Source organism: Leptopilina heterotoma, unplaced genomic scaffold, assembly GCF_015476425.1.
Source record: "Leptopilina heterotoma isolate Lh14 unplaced genomic scaffold, ASM1547642v1 Lhet_141, whole genome shotgun sequence".
Classification (NCBI taxonomy): domain Eukaryota; kingdom Metazoa; phylum Arthropoda; class Insecta; order Hymenoptera; family Figitidae; genus Leptopilina; species Leptopilina heterotoma.
In genome coordinates, this window is record NW_025110860.1 from 76,179 (window position 1) to 100,517 (window position 24,339).

The 24,339-nt window shown below is 27.2% G+C and overlaps 2 protein-coding genes across 6 annotated transcripts in view; both read right to left on the reverse strand.

Moving 5' to 3' along the window:
• Positions 1-22,365, reverse strand: part of LOC122498055 (chondroitin sulfate N-acetylgalactosaminyltransferase 1) — an 85,410-nt gene extending 63,045 nt beyond the window's left edge. Inside the window, exons 1-2 of one of the 5 annotated variants that reach the window (XM_043605583.1) lie at positions 22,046-22,364; positions 21,399-21,934 (exon numbers count right to left, since the gene is read on the reverse strand). The gene's annotated coding sequence lies outside the window, so the exon portion shown is untranslated. Of the gene's footprint in view, positions 1-21,398 lie in introns of all 5 variants that reach the window. The other 4 variants (XM_043605584.1, XM_043605582.1, XM_043605586.1 and 1 more) reach the window with 4 other exon arrangements.
• On the reverse strand, positions 10,669-12,224 carry LOC122498056. The gene is made up of 5 exons (XM_043605587.1): positions 12,068-12,224; positions 11,852-11,914; positions 11,314-11,655; positions 11,091-11,235; positions 10,669-10,966 (listed from the first exon to the last, which is right to left on the reverse strand). The coding sequence occupies exons 1-5, from the start codon at positions 12,105-12,107 to the stop codon at positions 10,816-10,818; spliced, it is 741 nt and encodes a 246-aa protein (XP_043461522.1). The 5' UTR covers positions 12,108-12,224; the 3' UTR covers positions 10,669-10,815.
• Positions 22,366-24,339: the final 1,974 nt, after the last annotated feature.

Sequence of the window (24,339 nt, forward strand, 5' to 3'; positions counted from 1 at the left end):
GAGAACTGAAAATAAATTTAATTAATTATGAAATTCCAAAATCAAGGACATTAACAGTTTGCGGACGTTGATATAATCAAGTAACACATAATATGTCAGCACATTGGATTATAGTCAACGTCACGTATTTTGCGGTGATCATTAATATAGAGACTCTCATAGAGGCCGGTCAATTTTTTAGAAACAATAACTATACTACGTATATAAAACCTTTTAATGAACGCATGTCGATAGTTAATTAAACAGTTAATGTATTAAAGATTAATCAATTTTCTTATTAGTACGAAAATAAAATTTGTTTTCGATAACTTCTAGGCTTGGTTATGACTTTTGATTCCACTGTGGGTGGTGACTATAACAGAAAGTTTCATCCCTCGCCTGTTTGGTCCTAAGACAGTCACCTTTTTGTTTTCTGAGAATATTTTATAGTCTCTAATGTTCCTCATCTTCCTGGGTAAGACAATCCAAGTCACGGATCTCGAGAGTAACTTTTCCATCCACCAACTGTACCTTTCCCAAGCTTCCAACCGCTTTGGCTACTTCAGTGGTAAGAACTTCTTTATTGGAGTCTCCTCCCATTTAAATTAGTCTTCTTAGTCTATTCGATAGTGGTTTTTAGGTTCTTTAACCTGTCCTTTATCGTTCATCTTTTCACGACGACTTTAGGATTTCTCCTTTCCACGATGACCTGTGGTATTGCAAGAAATTGTACGCCCCAACAATCCGTACGCATTCGAGCACCAGTCAAAGAACTGGGGGTCGATTCTGAAACTTTTCCACCCCCACTTCCCACTCTCACTTCCACTCTCCCTTCCCACTTCAAATTTCCACTCTCATTATCTTCTTCCCTCTCTCCCTTTCCACTCTACTGTTTCATACTCCACTTCCATTTCACACTCTCACTTTCCACATCCATTTCCCACGTTTTACTTTCCACTCTCACTATCTACTTTCCTCCATCACTTTTCCCTCTCAATTCCCATTTTCCACTTCTATTTTTCACTTCCCACTCTCACTTCCACGTCTCACAATCCAAAAAGTGGAAATTAGAAATTATAGAGGGAAGTGAAAGTGGTAAATGAAAGTGAAGATTAAGAGAAGGAAGTGAAAGTGTAAAGTGAGACAGGGAACTTGGAACTGAGAGTGGGAAGTGAGAGAAGGAAGTGTAAAGAGGAAAGTGAGAGAGGGAAGTAGAAGAAGGGAAGTGAGACAGGAAAATTGGAACTGAGAGTGGGAAGTGAAAGAGAAAGTTACAGAGGGAAGTTGGAACTGATAAAGTTAGAACTGATAGTGGAAAGTGAGAGTGAAAAGTGAAAGTGGGAAGTGAGAGAAGGAACAAGAAAGGGTGAAATGAGAGTGGAAAGTGAGAGAGGGAAGTGGATAATGAGAGTGGGGAGTGGAAATGGAAAGCGAGAGTGGAAGTGAGAATTGGAAGTGAGAGAGGGATGTTTGAACTGAGAGTGGAAAGTTAGAACTGATAGTGGAAAGTGAGAGTAAGAAGTGGAAAAAGAAAAGTGAGAGTGAAAAGAGATAGAGGGAAGTTGGACCTGAGAGTAGGAGAAGAAAGTGGAAAGAGGAAAGTTGAAACTGACAGTGGAAAGTGCGAGTGGAAAGTTAGAACTGATAGTGGAAAGTGAGAGAAGGAAGTGGAAAGAGGGAAGTGAGAGTGGAAAGTTATAACTGAGAGTGGGAAGTGAGAGAAGGAAGTGGAAAGTGGGAGTGGAAAAGTTACAGAATCGACCCCCTGGCGGTCTTTTTGAATACATAATTAAATTAAAGACGAAAAGCATTATCTACTACATCTTTAGTAGGCTTCCTAATATTTTTCAAGAAAGATTCCCTTACTAAAATAATTATAATTCCAATTAGCATATCATTTATATCAGTAAACTTCATCTCCAATTGTCATTTTATACTGTAATACGGAATTGGTATTTTTGGTCATGTCTATTAATTATTCATTCATTATTGATATGATTTCTGTATCATCTGCGCAATAAAACCGAATTAGAGAAGGCTCTCATTTTGCATGGCTTAATTAGTAATGAAGAGTACATTTTCGTGTTGCGTCAATTAATACAGTTCGAGACTGACAATGAATTAATTACATTTCTCGTCTATGCCATTTTTTTTATCAAGTTTAATTATAAAATCAAATTATTTTGAATTTCGTTTAAAACAAAAATGAAATATTCCACAATGTTAATCAGAAACAATGAATTATGATTTTAATTATTATTTGAATATTGTTAGTTCATAAAAGCGAAAAATAAAAATGAAGTAAATGTTTTTCACCTCTTAGTGATATCGATTCAAAGTCTAAAGGTGCAGTTTCTCGCGACCAAGTGAAATGAAGGAGCGGCCCTCTATATATTTTTCAGGGGTGTTAAGTGCACTGTAATATATTTCTTTAAAGCGTTTGCAAAACACGTACGCAGCGAACCGACACGAAAATCGATATCTTCTCGCGCGGAACCGTCGATGCTCGATAAATTCGGACCGACAGTCAGAAAAAGAGGTGGGCATAATAGCTGCGAATTGAACGACGGGCTTTTATAGTGCAAGCCGGGCAAAAATAGAAACAAAGGGAAAAATCAAACGAATCGATCTCTGAAGAGCTTGAAACGATTCCGCTGCGTTGTGCCCCCTATACGTTAATGGCGAAGCCGTTTTTTCCGGAAGCTTCTATATTTTCTCCCATTCTCTATGTCTCTCTCTCTCTATCGCCCCCCCCCTAACCCCCTCCCCCTTTTCATTTCTCTTTCCACCATCGGTGCCCAAATACACATGCATTTTCGAGGGAAAAGCGCATCAGACATTTTCCCCGCACTGCGGTTTAATTCCAGCTGATTTATGAATGAAATTGGCGAAACTTAGAACCCGCAGTATGCATCGCTAAAGCTTGGTGACCGTCCTGCGATGTTGTTGAATCATGCAAAACTCTCCAAGCTGTGGTCTAATACAATGCGAGCTTGCATAATCCTCAACTTTCTCTCTCAATTTTTTCTTCTTATTTTTTCCCCGAGTCAGCTTATCTACACCTAACTGAAAGTTTGAGAAAATGGAAATATTTAATTTTCCTCATTTCCTTTTCAAAACCACCGAATGAAAAAAAAAAAAAGGTTTTAATTCTTCATGGCGCTGGAAAGTTTATTAAGTTTCGAAAAAATAATATTTGCCGACATTGGACGCTATTCCATTCTAGGGACACGAAATAGAATAAACAAAATAATAGCCTATAAAAGTAACGAAAAAGATTATTCCTAATAGCTAAGATTATAAGAGTATAAAATTTTATTTATTCGTGCTTAACGCGAAAAAACTACTGGATTATGCTGTAGAAATTGATATTATAAAAACAATGTTAATTTGTTGAAAATATAATGTGAAAAAATAAATTTTTAATTTAAAATTAACTTTAGGGTTTAGAAAAAATTCCCTAATAATTTGATTAGAACTCGCAAATATTAAATGAATTTTAAAATTAAAGTTTAGAGAAACTTTATTTTATTTATTTTTATATGTCATTGTCATTTATTTAGCTAAATAAATATTTGACTTATCATTAGAAAAATTTTACCAAATACAAATTTATTTCTATTTCGTAATTAATACATACTTTTTTAAGTAAACGTAAAATATGACATGTGTATATTATGAGACGAAGTTTTATTTAAATAATAAATAAGCAATACTATTGATAAGAATGAAATTAGTTGAAAAAATTTGAAAGAAAATTTTAATATTAAATAAAATGTTATCAAATTATACAGAAATTTCAGTTTATTGGAAGAATAATTAAATTTAAACGGGTTGAACTTAGAATAAATTATGCATTTAACACGTGTATATTTCAGAAAATATGATTTTAAATAATTATTTAGTTTTTTTTTTGCTTTAAAACACAGTACATACTCCAGAAAAGCGGCAAATTTCATTGTTTTACAAATTGAATATTTGTTTAAAAATAAAAATGAGTATCCTAATTTTCTTCATTTTAACAATAATAATTTGTAAGTAGATGCATTATGATTTTTCTATTAGAATTAAATTTATAATTATGAATTTGAATTAAAATTATAAAAATTATTATTTTATTTACTTATTATTATTATTTTATTAATAAAATTATTTCTGTTCAGCTTTATCAAGTGTTAAATATGCAGAACAATATAATACAACATCGGAAAGCAACCAACTATCCTGTGAGTTATCTGTTATTTAATAAATCTTTATTCTACTAAATTACATTTATCTTAAAAGTTTTATCTCAATCAGTAATATGTCGATAATAGTATCAATTTAATCTCTTTCAATACAGTTTTATTAAACTACCATGAAGTTCCAAATGATGTAGTTTCTCAAATATTAAATTTGAAACTAAGTGATTTTAACGGAACGTGTTTAGTAGAAAATGCAATTGTAAAAAAAATTACTGCCTATGAAGAAACACTTAACAACATATTTGAAACACTTCATCCAGAAAAAAGAAATCATACACTTGATATAGACAAACAATTAAGTATAACTGTATGGCAGAATATTTTCAACACTACTCAGGAAATAGAGATATGTTTCCCATTTGGTCTCATCTTAGGGCCAATTGACAGGTTGAATTTAATGTATAGTGTTTCATCGGAAATTTCTGAAAGAATAAAACATCGTAAGATAATAATTTATAATTATTTTAGATACTCTAATTTTTCAAAAAATATTTATATCTTAGTTTTTTTTCAATTTTATTACAGAAAATTCATTTTTACATGAAGACGCTAGATGCTTAGCGAGAAAAGCATCAGAAATATTTCAATGTTTTGATAAAAAACTAGAAGGAGAAGAAACTTTATTTTCTGTACTGTTAGCAGGACTGCGGCCCCAGTTGGGTTTATGTCAGTAAGTAAATTGAATATATTTATTAAATGATTTTAAAGTTGAAAAATAAAATGTAAACTCAAAAATATTAATTACTCATTAAACAATGTGTTCTTATTAATTTCATGTGTTTTTTTCAAATTTTCTACATTATTTTCAGTGAAAATATTGAAGCTAAATTATGCTACTTAAACATTGTTAGTTCATGTAATAATCCAAATGCAGTTTTATCTTTTAAACATTTGCTAAGCCCACCAGGATCGAGAGTGCATTGTGAAAATTTAAAAGACTTTTAATTTGTAACAAAATAAAATTAGTATACATAGTGTAATTTTTCTTTTTTTCAATGTAAACAATTTTGGAAAATAAATATTTATTCTTTAATAGCAAAACATGGTTGAAATACGATGATGACGGTCGCTATTGGCTAAAATAATTTCAAATTTTTGTGCGCGCGCTGTTTTGAGGTTCTAATTTATTCCACGTGATCGAGTGCAAGTATTATACATGATACATGATGAATATTACATATTACAAAGTGAAGAACACGATTTCTTTTTTTCTTAAATATTCTTCATCATTCTTAATAATATTCTTAATATATAGGATGATAAAAAGTGAAAAGTGACAAAACAATAAAAAAAATATATATAAAATATCATAAGTGATCAGAAATGAAAAAAGTTTTGTGATTAAAATAAGGATAAGGAGGATATAGGTAAGTTTTTAAAAATTATGTAAAATACTACTTTTTAGTGATAAAAATAATTTTTTCTTTTTGTAAGTAATTGCAATTAATAAATAAACATCTTTCCCGTCTAAGTCACTAAAACATAATCTATTTTTTTAGCAATTAAACTTATAATAAAGAAATTTAAGTAACTTTCTAGAGTCAGTTAAAAAATTCTTGAGTTTGCCTTGTTTAATTAAAATATTAAAATTAATATAATTTCTGAAATACTTTACATGTTTTAATATTTTAATGATTTTAAATCTGTAGTGTTTTTACTTTGTAATTTACATATTATGAACACAATTAGTGAAATAGTCTTGCATTATTGTTGTGTTCTTAAATTAAGGTTTTCTTTTGTCTTAAACGATCAGGAGTGGGCGCGCGCCGATTTGGTTCTAGTATAATTCAATAACGATAAATAGAAGTTGTATAAAACAATGTCACCCATGAATATTTACAAACTTACGAACCATTTAAGCCATTTGTCACAAACGTGTAAACAAAGTTCATGGACACAGGGGCAGGAGTTTTTATTACCAATTTATATCCTCATGTTTCTGCAAATAACAGAAAAGTTAAACCATTAATTTCAGATAACCGAATCCATATTCTTTTGTTCCCTTTTTATTTTTATTGAGTTTCGAATTTAGTACGTACGTCTATTTCATAAATAGCATTCCGCAGAAACTTTGAGTGTTGTTTATGTTTTTTGAGAGTTCGAGAATTTTTATTATTTTTACTAGTAAAAAAATGATAATATTCAATGCTCCCATCAAGATAATTAATTAACTAACACTTAGTAAAAAAGGGATACCTGTATTTATTTGGCATGTATAACTCTGTGCCAACGCGACTAGAGCGAGTGGTGGGGGAGAGCGGGCTGCGCGGATTGCGTGCGCTTTAGTCAGTCTCGCTTTACCTACGAGCTGTATTAGACTACGATGGTTGTGTCAAGAGGACACAAGTCAATTAATTCAATATTAACATAAGAATGTCTTTCTTAACCTTATTTGCCTTTGCCTAATTAATGATAGTAATAATCCAGTTAAACATTACAATGACTTGCTGCAAATCGACGAATACAGAGACATAATTAATCACCTGACCAAAATTATAACTCCGAAAGAATTATTTTTACAAACATACTTTAAAGCAATAACTCTTTCAAGAAAAGCAGAAAATAGCTAAATTAAAACAAACTACTTGACAAATTGTATCGTGGGTCATGTCAACAGAAAGCAGTTGATTGTCGTGGGTCAACTTAACATCACACCATGGATAAAGGCGCACATACACTACTGAACATTTTTAAAAAGTGCAAAGGACCTTTCGTCTTAATTTTTTCAGTAGAATATGACCCTTTAATATGTACACCCTCGACTGGGACACCCTGTATTATAAACTTTCTTGGAACAGAAAAAAAATGATATTTTGTAATAAATATTTTTAATATCCGTACAATTCACTGTTGACAATTATTTTCAAAAATTCTTTGCATTTAATTTTGAAATTTTCAATTGAATTGCATGGAAAAATGGTACTGTCAACAAACAAGAATAAGAAAAGTAAGTACTTTGAAGAATTTCGCCTGTTGAAATACAGTATTATAAGTTGAAAGTTCATAGAATATGAGATATAGTAAAAAAGAAAGTCTTATCTTAAAAATTATTGTGCTCGGATTATTTGTGCTTTATGGAAAGAAGATAAGAGCCCACAGCGTGCTGGTGTGGTCTAATTCTTATGGAATCCTCGTAACTTACCAGCCTTAGTCGTTGCAAACTCTCCGTAAGCCGAAAGCGCGCCTTAAGCTTGCCAAGGATTATCTAAGCTCAACTTCAAGGGATGCACCTGCCTAGTTGTCAGTAGTTATAATCTCAAATCTTTTTAATATACAATATTTGTAGCAAAAAAAAAAAAATTGAAATAAAGCAACCGTGTTACAAATTTACTTCGAAAAAATTTAAATCAAATTTTGTGAAAGTTAAAATATCTAAAAAAAATTGTAACAATAGATATGCTTGTCGATATTTACAGTTATTAACTGGATTTTGCCTTTCAATTGTAGTTAATATTCACAATTAAAAAATGGTTTTTAAATGAAAATATCAAAAGGGAAAACTGTTGAAATGAACGGATAGTCGATAATGGAATTATGTTCATAACATAGTGTATATTTTTATATGAGATACGTGAGCTTTTAGAGGTTGGGTAAAGCATACAATCGTAAAAATTCCAATGATGCAATTTTATTTGTGAAAATCCAAGGGTATCATCGTAAAAATCGATAGCATTTCCTGATGGAAAACGAATGGCAACAACATAGTGCCAGAGAATGATAATAGCTGATTTCAGATAGGAGCTCGCATGGATTCAAGGTAACATTTTTCTCGTGGCACAATTTACTCTAATATTATTCAATTTATAACAACATGTACTTCAATTTATTTACGATTTTTCGTTTTAAAATTAGATAAAAGATATATTTAGACTATAGACTTAAAAGAATCTTTGATCAGAAATGGAGTTTATTAAAAATGATTCACTTTGATAAAAATTTCCTCACATAATCAGATTTATGGATAATCATCGGGCTTATTATCTGATTATGAGCCTATGTTTGTAGATTTAAGTACGTATTCACTTAACAAGTGTATATAATCGCGATAACAAATTGTAATGGACATCGAACATTATCAGGGATTTTGCAAATCGTGTTTCCAGCTGAGGACACAGAATCCGAGATGCGTGTATTACTGTTACGTGCTTCTATTGTGCTTTGGCTTCGTTTCGGTTCATTAAAGCGCGGTTTCTGAATTAACCCGATGTGTACCATCATTCAGCAAGTTTACGGCTGATGTAGAAATTGGTGGGGCAGGAATTTAGGTACTCACTGTTGCGCAAACAAGCTACACGAACGCAGACTCAAGCTCGTTAGATGAGTAAATAGAAATTTTCGTCAAGAGGAAGATTGGGAGAAAAAGAAATATTTATTTTTGCAATTTTATTTTACCAGTGGTAATTATAAAGCAGGGAAATGTTATGATTTCAGAAGATTTTTACTAAAAGGAAAATTTTAATTTATTAAACATAAAGGAAGCTACAATCCATTATCGAACATCACCGAAACAATTTAAACTATAGGAGTCATGACATTTCTCCACAACACATTATTAATGCTTAGCCTGATGATGATGACAAACCAAGTCATCGAAACGTCGCTTCTCGAAAAATATTAAGTCTTTTCCGTAAATGATCGTAAATATCGTATGGTATGTTTAACTCTTTTGCTGCAAAACGAAAAAATCTGTTTGTTGTTTGAACAATAGCCTGTAATCCATTGTGATGAGAAGAATTTACACCGTTAAATATATTACGATTTTCTGAAAATGGAATTTGCTTGCAACAATTTTCATTACACAACAGAGTAAATGTTAAATGTGTAGGTGTACATTGAAACGTTAAATGTCTATCATCGTTGATGAGGGTGAGGAAAGCAAACGAGAAAGCAGGGTATATCGAAGGTTTCTAATTGCTAATACAGCACATCTCGACCTCCGCGATGTTTCTCATATACGCAATAATCTACATCTCGTGTGCATGATAAATTAGCCGCGGGATTTGCACATTATTAGATGAAATTAATTATTATTTTCAAGTACGAAAGACTGAGAGAATTTCAACCGGAATTGCTTCCGCAAGAGTTACAAATAACTTCACCCATGTATAGAGTAAAGTCTTATTAATGAACTCCGATCTAAACTATTTGGGTATCTTGATTAAACAGTAATAGGTTTATATCCCTTATTTTTTTTTTAATAAAACTATTTTTTATTAATCAACAAACATTTACTTTACAATTTCAAAATGATTATAACTTTTGACTTGTGAACACACTATGTTATTTGTATCATTTTGAATACAAGGAATCTTCTCGTTCCCCATTACCAATCTACTGGTGACCTTTCAATGCAATATGTGCCAGGTATTTGAATAGCTTTTCAAAGTTTCTGATTTGAATGGTGGAATATAAATCAATACAAGCATACTTCACACTTCTGCAGACACTTCCGGTCAGTATCAAAACCCCCTGAACAATAAACTCAATGCCAGTCGACCCTGCTCGTAAACAAAGTTTCATAGTTATGGAATGCATACCGCATACATATGCTCTGCATGACAGATACAGCAAAGTATCTTCGCATACGTATGTATACATATAATCGTAAACTTCTTGGTTAGCAGAAACTCTACAAGAACTTCTGAGCGATGAGGCCGTATAGACTCTCCTCGAACTTTGTAATAAGGCCTGATGAACACAAATTCCCAACTGAATGGAAACTACATTACTGAGTATCCAATAATGACATCTATAAATGTTTGAAACAGCTACTTATAAATTAATAGCGTCTATATCATTTTCAGAAAGAACTACTTCACTTTACAAATTTTAATTCTTCGCCTAATAAACTAAAAATTAATTTCTTTCTAGTTGAAGAATTAATAGTAATACAAAATTTTAATTTTAATATGTTTAATTAAATTTAAAGTTGTTTGAATTAATTTTTGGCTGATTAAAGTTAATATTGTACATGAATTCATATGGGGGAAATTGTACAAAACGAAAAACCAAGAAATACGGAAATGAAATTGCAAAAAAAAGTTTTCTCTGCAACTAGGAGGAAGTACGTGAATGAATGGTTACGAACTCGTTCACGCCTTACGCGCTTGCTCAGCGTGAAAACTTGCAAGTGGAAGTCGTGACTTTTCAAGCACTTCAACCACTTTGTCACCACGTCCAAGTTATGGGACGGAAATACTTCCGCTCTTTGAGTTTGCTGAATAAATTTAAAGAAGCAAATACTGCATATAATTTTGTTGTTAACCAAAATGGAATTCACAACTGGCGCTGAAATTATAAGTTATAGATATATTTACAAAAATGATTCAACCTTACCAGAATGATATCATCCAGTTTGAACCTAATTACTTACGAAATTACTAAGACACCGGAATTTACATTGCACTATTAAACAGTTATCAAATTAAGGGGTTAGATCAACTTAGGATTTTGTAAAAACTAGGTTTATTATTATTTATTTATTTAGGTTTATTATTTATCGTTATTGAAATAAGAAATATTTATTTTCCAAAAGTTTGTAAATAGAAAAAAAATTACACAAATTTAGCATATTTCTTTATGTGTACTAATTTTATTTTGTTGCATATTCAAAGCCTTCTAGACTTACACACGGCTCTTTTGATCCTGGAGGGCTTAGCAAATGTTTAAAAGATAAAACTGCATTTGGATTATTACATGAACTAACAATACTTAAGTAACATAATTTAGCATCAATGTTTTCACTGAAAATAATGAAAGAAAATTTTGAAAAACACAAGAAATTAATAAGAACGTATTGTTTAATGAGGAATTAATATTTGAGTTTGGATTTCATTTTTTTTAATTAATTATATTCAATTTACTTACTGACATAAACCTAATTGGGGTCCCAGTATTCCTAACAGTGTAAAAAATAAAGTTTCTTCGCCTTCTACTTTTTTTTGAAGACATTGATATATTTCTGGTGATTTTCTCGCTAAGCATCTAGCGTCTTCATGTAAAAATGCATTTTCTGTAATGAAATTAAAAAAAAATGTAAAATTTTTTTAAAACATTAGATCTAAAATGATTATAAATAATAATATCTTACGATGTTTTATTCTTTCAGAAATCTCAGATGAAACACTATACATTAAATTCCACTTGTCAAATGGTCTTAAGGTGATACCAACTGGAAAACAAATCTCTATGTCCCTAGTAATGTTAAAAATATTCTGCCATAAAGTCATACTTAATTGTCTGTCTGTATTGAGTGTATGATTTCTTTTTTCAGGATGAAGTGTTTCCAATATGTTATTAAGTGTTTGTTTGTAGGCAATCATTTTTTTAACAATTTCATTTTCTACTAAACATGTACTGTTAAAGTCACTTAATTTCAAATTTAGTATTTCAGAAACTGCATCATTTGGAACTTCATTGTAGTTCAAAAAATCTGTATTAGAAGAGATTTAATAATCACTAATATTGAACTACTACCAATTGAGATCAAAATTGTAAATTAAATTACTAAAATAAAAAGAAAATATGTTTGAAAAATTCTTGATTAATGTTCTTAAAGTTTTTCATTCAACTTTTTAGATAAAAATATTTTAATAGAATAAAGATATAATTAATAACAGATAACTCACTGGATAGTTGGTTGCCTTCCGATGTTGTATTATATTGTTCTCTAGATTGAGCACTTGATAAAGCTGAACAGAAATATTTTTATTTATAAAATAATACTAATAATAAATAAAAACAAAAATAATAATATATTATATTAATATAATTTTTATAATTTTAATTCAAATTCATAATTCTAAATTAAATTATAATAGAAAAATCTTAATACATCTACTTACAAATTATTATCGTTAAAATGAAGAAAATTAGGATACTCATTTTTACTTTTAAACGAATAATCAATTTGTAAAACAAAAGAATTTATCACTTCTCTGGAGTATGTTCTGTGTTTTATAGCAAAAGCAACTAAGTAATACAATTATTTAAAATCATATTGTCTTACATATACAAGTGTTAAATTATGAAATGCGTAATTTATTGTAAATACAATTTGCTTAAATTTAATTATTCTAGAAATATACTCAAATGTTTGTATTACTTTATCACATTTCATTTAATATTAAAATTTTGGTTCAAATTTCTCCAGCTATAATTTCATTTGAATCAATAATAATGCTCATTTATTATTCATCTCAATAATAAAAATTCGTCTTCTAATATACATATGTCATATTTTACGTTTAGTTATAAGAGTATGTATAAATTACGATACAGAAATTTGCATTAGGTAACCATTTTTTAGTGATAAGTGAAATGTTTCTTTAGCTAAATAAACAAAATAAATATTCTCTAAACTCTATAATTTTAAAATTCGTTGAATATTTGGGCCTTTGTAATTAATTCTGTCTCCGCATTCATCGATCTCCTGCAAATAATTGTAATATTTAATTGGATTATCATCATATTCACATAAAAGTGTCAGTCATTTGTTAAGTGTGCTGAAGAAGGGATAATTTTTGTATTTTAATATGTTTGTCCACTGTGTTAATATTAAATTAATTGACTTGTGTCCTCTTGTCACTATACCATATAGTAGTCTAATATAGCTCGTACGTAAAGCGAGACATGACGACAGCGCACACAAACCGCGCAGCCTGCACTTCCCCCACCACTCGCTCCAGTCGCGCTGACAGAACGCGGAACTATAATCCTCAACTGTTTATTTATTATCGTTATTAAAATAATAAATATTTATTTTACAAAATTTTTTACATTGAAAAAAAAGAAAAATTTATTACACCATTTTGTCATACATATTTCTATGTATACTAGTTTTATTTTGTTACAAATTAAAAGTGTTTTAAATTTTCACAAGGAAAATAAATATAAGAAATAAATAAGAACATTTTGTTTAATTAGAAATTAATATTTCTTAGTTTGGATTTTATATTTAAATTAATTTTTTTTTTTAATAATTATATTAAATTTTTAAAAAATGTCAAGACCAGCGTCGTTTTTCAAGATAGAAATTTCTTTTGCATCCGGAAGTAAATTCTAAAAAGTTTCGTGAACACATTCGTGTTTCTGAAAAGCTCATAAAAATTTGTTTTTTGACTATTGAGATACCATTTCAACGTTTTGTTACATTATCCCATTGATGTCGATTTCATTACGCTCCATTATTTTTACACAACAATATCAATCTAAAATAATGTATAAACCGATTTCCCCACTGTGTATACGAATTGTCAATTCAGAGTCTACGATCGAACCTAATGGAATATTTTATGTTCTTCATTATATTAAAAAATAATGTTTGCATTTCATTAAACACAAAATTTTGTTTTCGATGTCGAATATTGCAAAATTTTTTTGTTTTTTTCACAAATTGGAATATTGCAAACAATAAAAAGCTCGGGGAAACTATAATTCTTTTGTAGTTTCAATAAATAATTATCCAATTATACTGATTTGAATTGACTTTGTGAAACTGTTAATTATTTTGGTATTAACGTCAACATTACTCGACAACATCATTATCGCTAGTCAAAACGCAATGAACTTCCGTTTGGACATTAATCGATCATGTAACATCGTTTACGAATTCGTCATGTTTATCCAAGTGACAAATCACGCGCGATACCTTTAGTCCGTTTACGTTGATTACATAGCTCAATAGGAAATCCACTCGCATGAGATATTGCCCTGTCAGGAGTCAAATCAACGAGACATCCAACTTCTCCTCCATTATTCTTAATATGTGTCTCTTGAAGAGAAAAAACTACTTACAAGAAAGTTAAAGTTCATTTTTTTTTTTTTTTTGACAAATAAAATATATATGTCAGATGGAAAATGAAATTGAAAAACTTGAATACTATTTCTGAAGTTTCATGTCAGAATTTTTCAATGATCTTATCCTAGGACTTCGTATTTCTGATTCCGTTTACTGTCCTAGGGCTTTAGATATATAAAAGAATCTCATCTCTGTTTACATTCTGAACATGGAAGTATTTTCCATTGAATTGAGTTCTTTAGATGAAAATGCCATCAAATAGGATAGACTTGAAATCCAACAATGGGATATTGGAAAATCCTCTTGAAAAGTTTTCTTTATCATTTATGTCATGGAAAATACAAAAAAAGAATCAAAAAAAGACAGTGTCATTAATGAATATAGTCAATATGAAACTGTTTGATTAAGTATTTACAATTAATTTTCTCGAAGTTTACGAGACAATTCAGTTGCAGTACTTCATTTTGTATTTTTTTTTAATTGTCTAGAGAAAAAGGATTTCTTTACAATACAACATAAATTCTTAATAATTCTGAATATTTAAATATAATATGTTTAAGTTTTAATAAATTTGTTATAAAGCTTTCCATTTTGTATACCTACCTCTTTTTTTTTTAACAAAGTATTGTATTATTTAATATTTTTCTACTTTTATGAAAACGAATGCAATTCGAAAGAAGGAAAAGTTTTACGTTTCTTTTATTGGGTAAAAAAATATTCTTTATGACATTCTACGTACAAATGGAAATCAATTTATATTTTCATTTCAATTTCAAGTTTTCCAACTTTCTCTCCTGTGATAGTTATTTCAAGTTTAATAAAGCAATAAATGAAACTTGAGATACAAAGAGAGTTTTTAGTGAAAAATATATTTTTCCAACATTTTCTCATACTTTGCATAATTAAATATACGAGAAAACTTTTTGATTGTTGACTGTATTGTCATATTTCACAATAAAGCAAATCAAATAATTATACTTGTAAATCGTATATTCTGTTCACAAATTTATTAACAACAACTCGTTGCTTGGGGGAAGGATAGTTTGGTAATTTAAAGTCAGCGTTGAAAAATAGCTTTTGACCCGATCTGTGAAAACTGTGACTGTTACTTTCAAAAATTCAATTATTTCTAAAAATTCACGCTTTATTGCTTTTAATATTCAATTATTATCTAAAATTTTAATTGAGATTGACTTTTAAATCAATTTTTATTCAAAAATTCTACGAGAATTCAATTATTTAAATACAAAAATAAGTAATAATTTATTGAATATAATTGAATGCTTCTTAAAATTTAATTCTCAAAAAAAAATGTTGGCAACAAAATTTTAAATAATTGAATTCTTTTGACGAATTTTAATAACAATTTTGAGAATAATTGCATTTTTCGAGAAATTTTATTAAAATTGTATTAAAAATAATTGAAATTCTGCATTGAGTTTTATTATTTATAAAAATAATTGAATTTCTAAAAAAAAATTTATTTGCGAAAATAATTGAATCCCTGTAAAAATGTTATTATTTATGAAAATAATTGAATTATTTAGACGAAATTTATAAGAAATTTGTAAATAATTGAATTCTTTTTGTAAATTTGATTAAAATAGTAGATATTGAAAATCATTGATTTGAGAACAATTTTTGAAAATAATTGAAATTTTGCTAAGAATTTTATTAAAATTTTTGAAAATAATTGAATTTTGGAGAAGAATTTTATTATTTCCTAAAATAATTGGACTTTTGACGGGAATTATTTAAAATTATTAAACATAATTGAATTTCTGCGAAGAATTTTATTACTCTTGAAAATAATTGAATTTCAGCAATAATAAGTAATTTCTCTAAAATTTAATTTTTTTTTAGAGTTTTTAACTAAAATTCTTCTATAAATCCATTATATTGAATAATTTTTGAACAAGTTCTTTGATAATTTTCAAATTCATTTTTTTTTTAAATTCAATTTTACAAAATTTCAATTATTCGAAAATTTCAAAAAAATAATTTCAAGTCAAATTGAAATAAACTTTTTAAAAAAAAATTAATTCTTCTACAGAATTGTTATAGCTTAAAGTATAAAACATTAGAATTTTCAAAGATTTTAATATAAAACCTTTTCAAAATTAAATTATTTCTAAAAATACACGGCATAATGTTTTTAATATTCGATTATAATTTAAAATTTTTAGTGAAATTCAGGTGTAAATCAATTTTTATTAGTAAATTCTACTAGAATCCAATTTTTTTCAAATATTAAAAAATAATTTATTGAATAATTAAATGTTTTTGAAAATTGAATTTTTACAAAGAAGTTTATCATCAAATTTTTAAATAATTGAATTCTATTGATGTATTTTAATAAAATTTTTAAAAATAATTACATTTTTCGAGAAATTTGATTAAAATTGTATTGAAAATAATTGAAATTCTGCGATGAAATTTATTATTTATAAAAATAATTGAATTCCAAAAAAGAATTATTTTATTAACGAAAATAATTGAATCTGTGTGAAAATTTTATTATTTATGAAAATAATTGAATTATTTAGAAGAAATTTGTAAATAATTGGATTCTTGTGAAATTTTTATTATTTTATGAAAAAATTGAAATTTTTCCAAGAATATTATTAAAATTTTTTAAAAATAATTGAATTTCGGAGAACAATTTTATTATTTCTAAAAATAATTGAAATTTTGACTAGAATTTTTTTTTTTTTAATTTTTCAACATAATTGAACTTGTACAAAGAATTTTATTACTTTTGAAAATAATTGATTTTCTGCAATGTCTCTAAAATTCTACAAATTATATCGTACCATTTACAAACTTTTCTTTTTTTTCTATAAAATTACGGACTTTACGGATTTTTTTTTATGAAAATAACTGACTTTTACGGACTTGAAGAAAATTTACGAAGCCAGTTCGAGCCCTGTTTAAATTAAAATGACTGCCACCTTTGGAATCTATGGTTGTTATTAACAATTTTTACTTCACTACCAAAGATTCTAAAGGTGACAGTGAACGAAAAAAAATTTGAAAAACCTTTGGAATCTATAGTTGTTATTAACAATCTTTACTTTGCTTCCAAAGGTGGCAGTGAACGAAAAAAAATTTTCATAAAAAAAAAATTCCCTTTGATCTTTTGAGAAGCTTAATTAATAAAGTATTTGGACATCGTTTATCACACTTGTGGTAATTTGTAAATGATCGTTGAATTCTCGAATAGGATGAAATTCAGAGAGTGCAGAGTGACAAGTAGAATTTCAGAATCCAGCAGCCCTTGTTGTCTAACCCTCTTCTAGGTCAGCAGCCCTTAATACCTCTTAGAACCCCTGTCATCCGTTTTAATATCGTATATACGAGAGAGAGAGAAGGTTTGAGAGCCTTAGGCAGAGAGGGCCGTATGATGGTGAAGCGAAAACAGGACAAGGAGGAGAATGGAATAAGGGATTTTGGTACCCAATGCTCGACGACGAGAGGTTTCTCCCTTAATAATGAGACGACATTACTGCGAGTAATGAGACAACCAAATTTACCATTATGGAAGAGTATTCACGTCACAATCAGATTTCAACCACTCAATGTCTTCTGCATACATTTATCTCTTATTTCTTTGAAATAAAAATAAATTCATTTATTCTTTCTTGTGTGCCATTTTATCAAGAGGAAAATTCATCTATTTAGGTTCTTTAACCTCCACGTGGTTCAATTCTGGTAACTAGATTTTTTGTTTTCAAAAACTCTCATCGAATTTATAATCAGTGACCCAAAAAAAAAGAGTTACAAGTTTTAAACAAATCCAATCAACTAAAAAACGTCCGCTATTTTGAATTTTGAAAAACTGACATCGGATTCGTAATCAGCGACCCCAAAAAGCCCCGAGTAACGAATTTCATGTAAATCTCATGAATTAAAAAAAAATTGTCCACCATATTGGATCCGCCATTTTGTATTTTAAAAAACTGACATCGGATTCGTAATCAGCGACCCTAAAAACCCCCGAGTAACAACTTTCATTCAAATCTGAACAATTTGTAAAAAATGATCCGCCATATTGGATCCGCCATTTTGAATTTTGAAAAACTGACATCGAATTCGTAATCAGCGACCCCGAAAACCCCCCGAGTAATGAGTTTCATTCAAATCTGAACAATTTGTAAAAAATCATCCGCCATATTGGATCCGCCATTTTGAATTTTGAGAATTTTGCAAAATCGACATTGCATTCGTAATCAACGAGCCAAAAAACCCTAAAATACAGTAGTTGATGAAATTTTCGTTACTTTAAAGAGTCAGGCATTAAAGAGTTAAAGTATTAAAAACCTTTTTCTAAAAACCACTTTTTAAAAGTCCGTGTTCACTGACATTTGAAAACTTCATTACCGTTTCATTTCAAACTTGCTACACACTTTCTACATATAAAATACTTCCCCCGAAGATAATTTTTACAAGTATTTTTACATTAAAATGGTTTTATAAAATAACTGGATTTTTCGTGAAAAAAATCAATTTCTGTTTCAAATGACCAGCAAAAACCACTAAAAATTTTAAAATGAATAAAATGATAAGGAAATAACGTTTTACTAAATTGAAATAAAAATAACGAAATTCATTAATTTTCATATTCATTTGAGAAATTTAATTATTTTCAAAAGTAATTAAATTCTTAGCAGAAATTCAATTATGTTCAAAAAATTTTTTAAATTCTCGGCGTAATTTTAATTATCTATATAAATAATAAAATACTTCTCTTAAATTCAATAATTTAAAAAATTTTAATAAAATTCAATGTAAAATTCAAATATTTTCATAAATAACAATATCCATCATAATAATTCAATTATTTAAAAATTAATAAACTTTTTCGCAGAAATTCAATTATTTTCAAAATATTCAAAAAAAATTTGTCGTCAGCATTTCAATTATTTTTATTAACGAATAACAAAATTCTTCGACAATGTTTAATTATTTTCAGGAATTTTAATAAAATTCGTTTCAAAATTCAATTATTTTCATAAATTATAATATTTTTTACGAGGATTCAATTATTCTCTCGAAGAACTTTTTTTAAAAATTATTAAAAATAATTGATTTAGAAAAGCCTTTTAGTTAAAAATTCTAGAAAATAAAATTAACAATTTTAAAAATAATAGAATTTAAAATTTAAATTTTTGTTGAAAACAATAAAAAAATTCAATTTTGGAAAAATTACAAATAATTGCAAAAATTCAATTATTTTCAAAAAAAAAAAAAAAAAAAAAATGAAATTCTTCTTATAAAATTCAACTATGTTCAAAATTTGAAAAAAAATTCTCGTAAAAATCACAATTATTTTTATAAATAACAAAATTCTTCTTCAAAGTTTTCAATTATTTTCATAAATGTTAAAAAAAATTCTTGTCCTAATTTCAATTATTTTCAAAAAATTTTCTAATTTTAATGATTTTCAATATCTACTATTTTAATAAAATTTCCCAAAAAGAATTCAATTATTTAAAAAACAAATTTAATAAAATTGTATGCAAACATTTAATTATTTTCATAAATAATAAAAATTTCACAGAAATTCAATTATTTTTATAAATAATAAAATTTTTTTAAAAAATTCCATTATTATTTTCATAAAAAATAATTTAAAATTCTAGAAAATAATAATTGAATTAAAATGATAAAAATAATTTTGATCAAGTTTGAATTTGAAATTTTTGAATGTCTTAATTTCTGTGGAAAATCCTGTTTCAAAAATAAGATTAAAAATAGGAATTGTGCAAATATTTTTCATCTTTTTCTAAACCAAAATAATAATTTTGTTAAAAACATTGTGATTCATAAACAAAAATAATGCAAAAAAAATAAATTTTTTATTATTGTTTAGAAGTAAGGAAAAAAATCTGCATAATTTTAATTTGACAAAACATAATATTTGACAAAATTTTAGTCTTTTTATGAAAAGCAGTGCAAAAAAATTCTGATGATTTCTATTTGTCATTACAATTTTGAATTAATCATAAAATAAAAATAATTATAACATAATAATATAATATACAATCTATCTAAAGATAACAAAATACAAAATTTAATTATCTTTCAAATTAAAAAAAAAAATTCTCGTCAAAATCCTAATTATCTCTATAAATAACAAAATTCTTCCCCAAAGTTCAATCATTTTCGAATAAATTTCAAATTCCCAAAAATAGTACGCAAACATTTAATTATTTTCACAAATAATAAAAATTTCTCATGATTTCCATTATTTACAAATTTTTTATAAATTCCTTCGGAATAATTCAATTATTTTTATAAATAATATTTTTTTTTAAGAAATTTAATTATTTTCATAAAAAATAATTAAAAATTGTAGAAAATAATAATTGATTTGAAAATGATGAAAATAATTTTGAAATAAATAAATAATTAAATATTTATTAAATATTTATTTAAAAAAAAAAAGTTATTGATGTTTTCGAATAATTTTACAATAATTAAAGAAATTCGTAAACAAAATGTAACAGAACATTATTTTGAGTAAAATTTTTTTCCTTTAATTCCTCAAAATTTAAATGTTTTAATTTAATTTTCAATTAAAATTTGTAATTGACAAATTAGAATAGAATAGAATCAGACTTTATATTCGTATTCAGGTGCTGATAGTGAAACGCCGCAGGTCAAAATCTTTGAAAACTGATGTAATGTACAAAAGGTTTGAATAAATTTTCTCTATTTATATTTCTCAAAAAAAAAAAAAAAAAAAAAAAAAAATCGCAATATTTTTTACGCACTTTTCAGTGCGTAAAAAAATATTCAAAGAGTGCGGTCAAAAATACTGAAATTTTAGGAAACAAAAAATTCTCTCTATTTCGGTTCAATGAATCGTTGCCTACATTTCGGATGATTAATCATAAATTTTATTTTAAAATATTTGTCAAAGAATTAGAAAACAAATGATACGTGAACAAAAATTGAAATATTCCAATAAAATTGTACGAATTTCAGTTGCATAATAGTGGCAAACAAACAGACACGAAAGTCGGTAAATAGTATGATTTTACTCTTTACGACTGTTTGTGGATATTACCCACGTAAAGTCATAAATTTTACATGTTGTACTTTACTGCAAGGTAGAAATACCGCCGTGATAAGAAAATAATGTTTTCGTTCTTTTTTTCTGTTGCATTAGAATAAAAGTGTTGTCTTGTTAAAATTTTTTTTTTGATAAAGAGAAAAAAAAATTTTCCATTTTTTGTAAATCTTGATTATTTTTGATGATCAAGATTATAAAAAAAAAATTTTTCGATATCAATTCAGTGAGAATTTAGAATTATGGAGTTATCGTGTGATGTGTATATATATAGTGGTCTAGGTCAAGCTTCTAAACTAACCTTGATTAAAACTTCCTACGTCCGCTTGGCAATTCGCCTGATCTAAGCAGGTTCCTTTCATCACAATGGGCACTATTTTATTGTTATCCTTCGCGAAAAAAGTTATCGTCCTTTCGATTCTAGTAAATTTTTTTTGATAATATTTTCGAACAAACAATATTCTAAAATACCGCTCGAAGCACGTGGTTCACTCACACACTCTTCAATTTTATCGTGTTCCCATTATAAATTTTTCTTGTTTTCGTTTTTCTATTACTCTCTGTTCGACACGTTTAACAAGGAAAACACATCTCTTTTTTTTCCACCCACTCAATTGTGAGACACACCCAATTTCTTGTTAAACATCAATGAGAAAACATCGATTTCATTCTAATAATCATTATTTTCGTTTATTTATTTTTTTTCTTATTTCTCCTGAAGGGAAATTTGAACTGTCGATTAAGAAAGGTTAATTGTACAAATAGAGAAGAAAACCTTGAACCAATTCGATTGCTTGGAATTCGTTAATTCCAATAATTGAAATTCATTAGTGAATTCTAAAAATAACGACAAGAGTTGAAATTGTATAAGACTGTATTATAAAGGAGATAATTTTCACTCACTTTTGTTACTTAACGGAATTTGTAAAAATAAAAAAAAAATAAAACCTTTGATGAAAAGAAATGGGAAAGGAAAAATTCATAAAATTTTTGGAATTGATGAATTGATGAATTTTAATGAATCCTTAGAGAAATGAGATTTAGTGTCACACTGAATGTTCGCGTAGCTTTTGCAAGCACATGTTTTGCCACAAAAAATAATAATTCGAGAGATCGAGGTTGCCGGTGGCACGGCCCGTGGAAACCTGTCGATCCAAGAACCGCTGTACTACCTCGAAAGCTCGCTCTCTCTATCTCTCTCTCTCTCTCCTCTTCCTCTATATACAGCTTTAAATGTGGAATGAAGCCGCAGAGTTTGCGCATCGCACAATCCTCGGATAACTTCGGAATATTTCGTACGCGAACGTAAAAAGGAGCAACTCAGAATTAAGAGTGCTCCAAAAATTTTCGCTTTAGAAAATATTCGAGGACATAATAGGTGGTAAGCATCACTAAAATGTTTTATAGAAACATTTCCTATAAAATTCCGCTCCAAAAATATATATCTAATAAAAAGCTCTGAAATATCTAATAAATTTCATAATAAAAATCAAAACAAACAGAAAATTAAAATATTCACGAAAGAACAATAATTTAATTTGTTTTTTCAAACATTTTTCAATGCTTCGCTTAGACTCGTTAAACAAAAAAAAAATATTACTCCAAATGGTGGCAGCGGTGGGATTCTTAATACTTCCAATTTATTTGTATCGAAAAAAATTGTTTTTTTCCTATCAATGAAACTTTTTAAATCACAATTGAATGTCACAGTGGGAAAAGATTTCTGAAAAAAAGTTTTTTTAAGGCAAAAATTTGAAATTATATTTTGCTTTGTGGAGTGTAATTTCCTAATGGATTTCTCCATGTCGCGTTGGCAGCAAAGCGTAAAACATTTTTAACGACACAATACGTACATTGTATGGAGTTTATGACTTGATGTGGAAAGCTTTTAACGCCAAATCGACTTTTTGGATAGTGCAAATTTTCGAACAAATTTTACACTCCCGTTCATCTATTTCGTTAAACATTAATTTGCTATTGGAGTGATTAACTTTTATCCAACCGGTTATATCATTATCGAATTCTTTCAATTGTAGAAATTTTATGAATAAAACGTTTTGAAATTAAATTCATATTTTAATTTTCATTTCAATTGTATTACACATTATAGGGTAATAATAACTAAAAATAGACTAAAAATTATAAAAAAAAATTTCGTTTTATATCCTAATTTACAAATTGATATCATTTTTTTAATTATAGAATCAGGAGCAAAAAAAAATTGACGCTCTGACGTCCTATTCTTGTCATGTATTAAAAATAGAAGAAAAATAAAATTTAAGATAGAAAATAAGTTATTTTTAGAATGCGGAATAAAAATTGGAATCTGAAAATATCGATTCAGTATTAGTTAAAAAATTGGTTAAAATTAAAAAATGTTAATATGAGATAATTAAAAATTAAATTTTTCCTCGGTATTTTTTATCTTGCAATGTATCGAAATTCTAAAAATATGAATTATAATTTTAAATATCAAAAATTATTTTTTATTCACTATTAAAAATATTAATACTTTTTATTTACTAAATTGGAATAAAAATAATGAAATTTGTTAATTTTTATGTTCATTTTTAATTCATAAATTCACTCAATTTTTTTTATTAATATATTCATTCACTACTACGCAAAAATTTTAAATGAAATGAAAATTAATAAACTAAACAATCAAAAAATTATTAAATACCTTTTACCTATCGTCTTTGTTTTAAATTAATTATTTCAAAATTAATTGAATTTTAATAGAATTTATTACGTTTACAAATTTCATTTTTAGTGAATTTATTTTTGAAAAAAGAACTAAGATTTCTAAAAAATTTTAAACATTCAAATTCCTCTGATATTGTTTGAATTTTTTAATAAACATTTAATTAATTATTATAAACAATGGATTTATAGAAAAAATTTTAGTTAAAAACACTAAAAAAAAATTGAATTTTGGAGAAGTTACAAATGATTGCAGAAATTCAATTATTTTTAAAAGTAATCAAATTCTTCGCAAAAATTCAATTAAGTTCAAAATTTGTTTTAAATTCTCATCAAAATTTCATAAATAATAAAATTTTTCTCTAAAATTCAATTATTTTCAAAAATTTTAATAAAATTCTTGTCAAAATTTCAATTATTTTCAAAATCCTGAATTCAATGATTTTTAATATATCTAATGTTTTAATAAAGTTTATTACAAGAATTCAATTATTTAAAAAAATGTTTGATACAATTCTTCGTAAACATTTAATTATTTT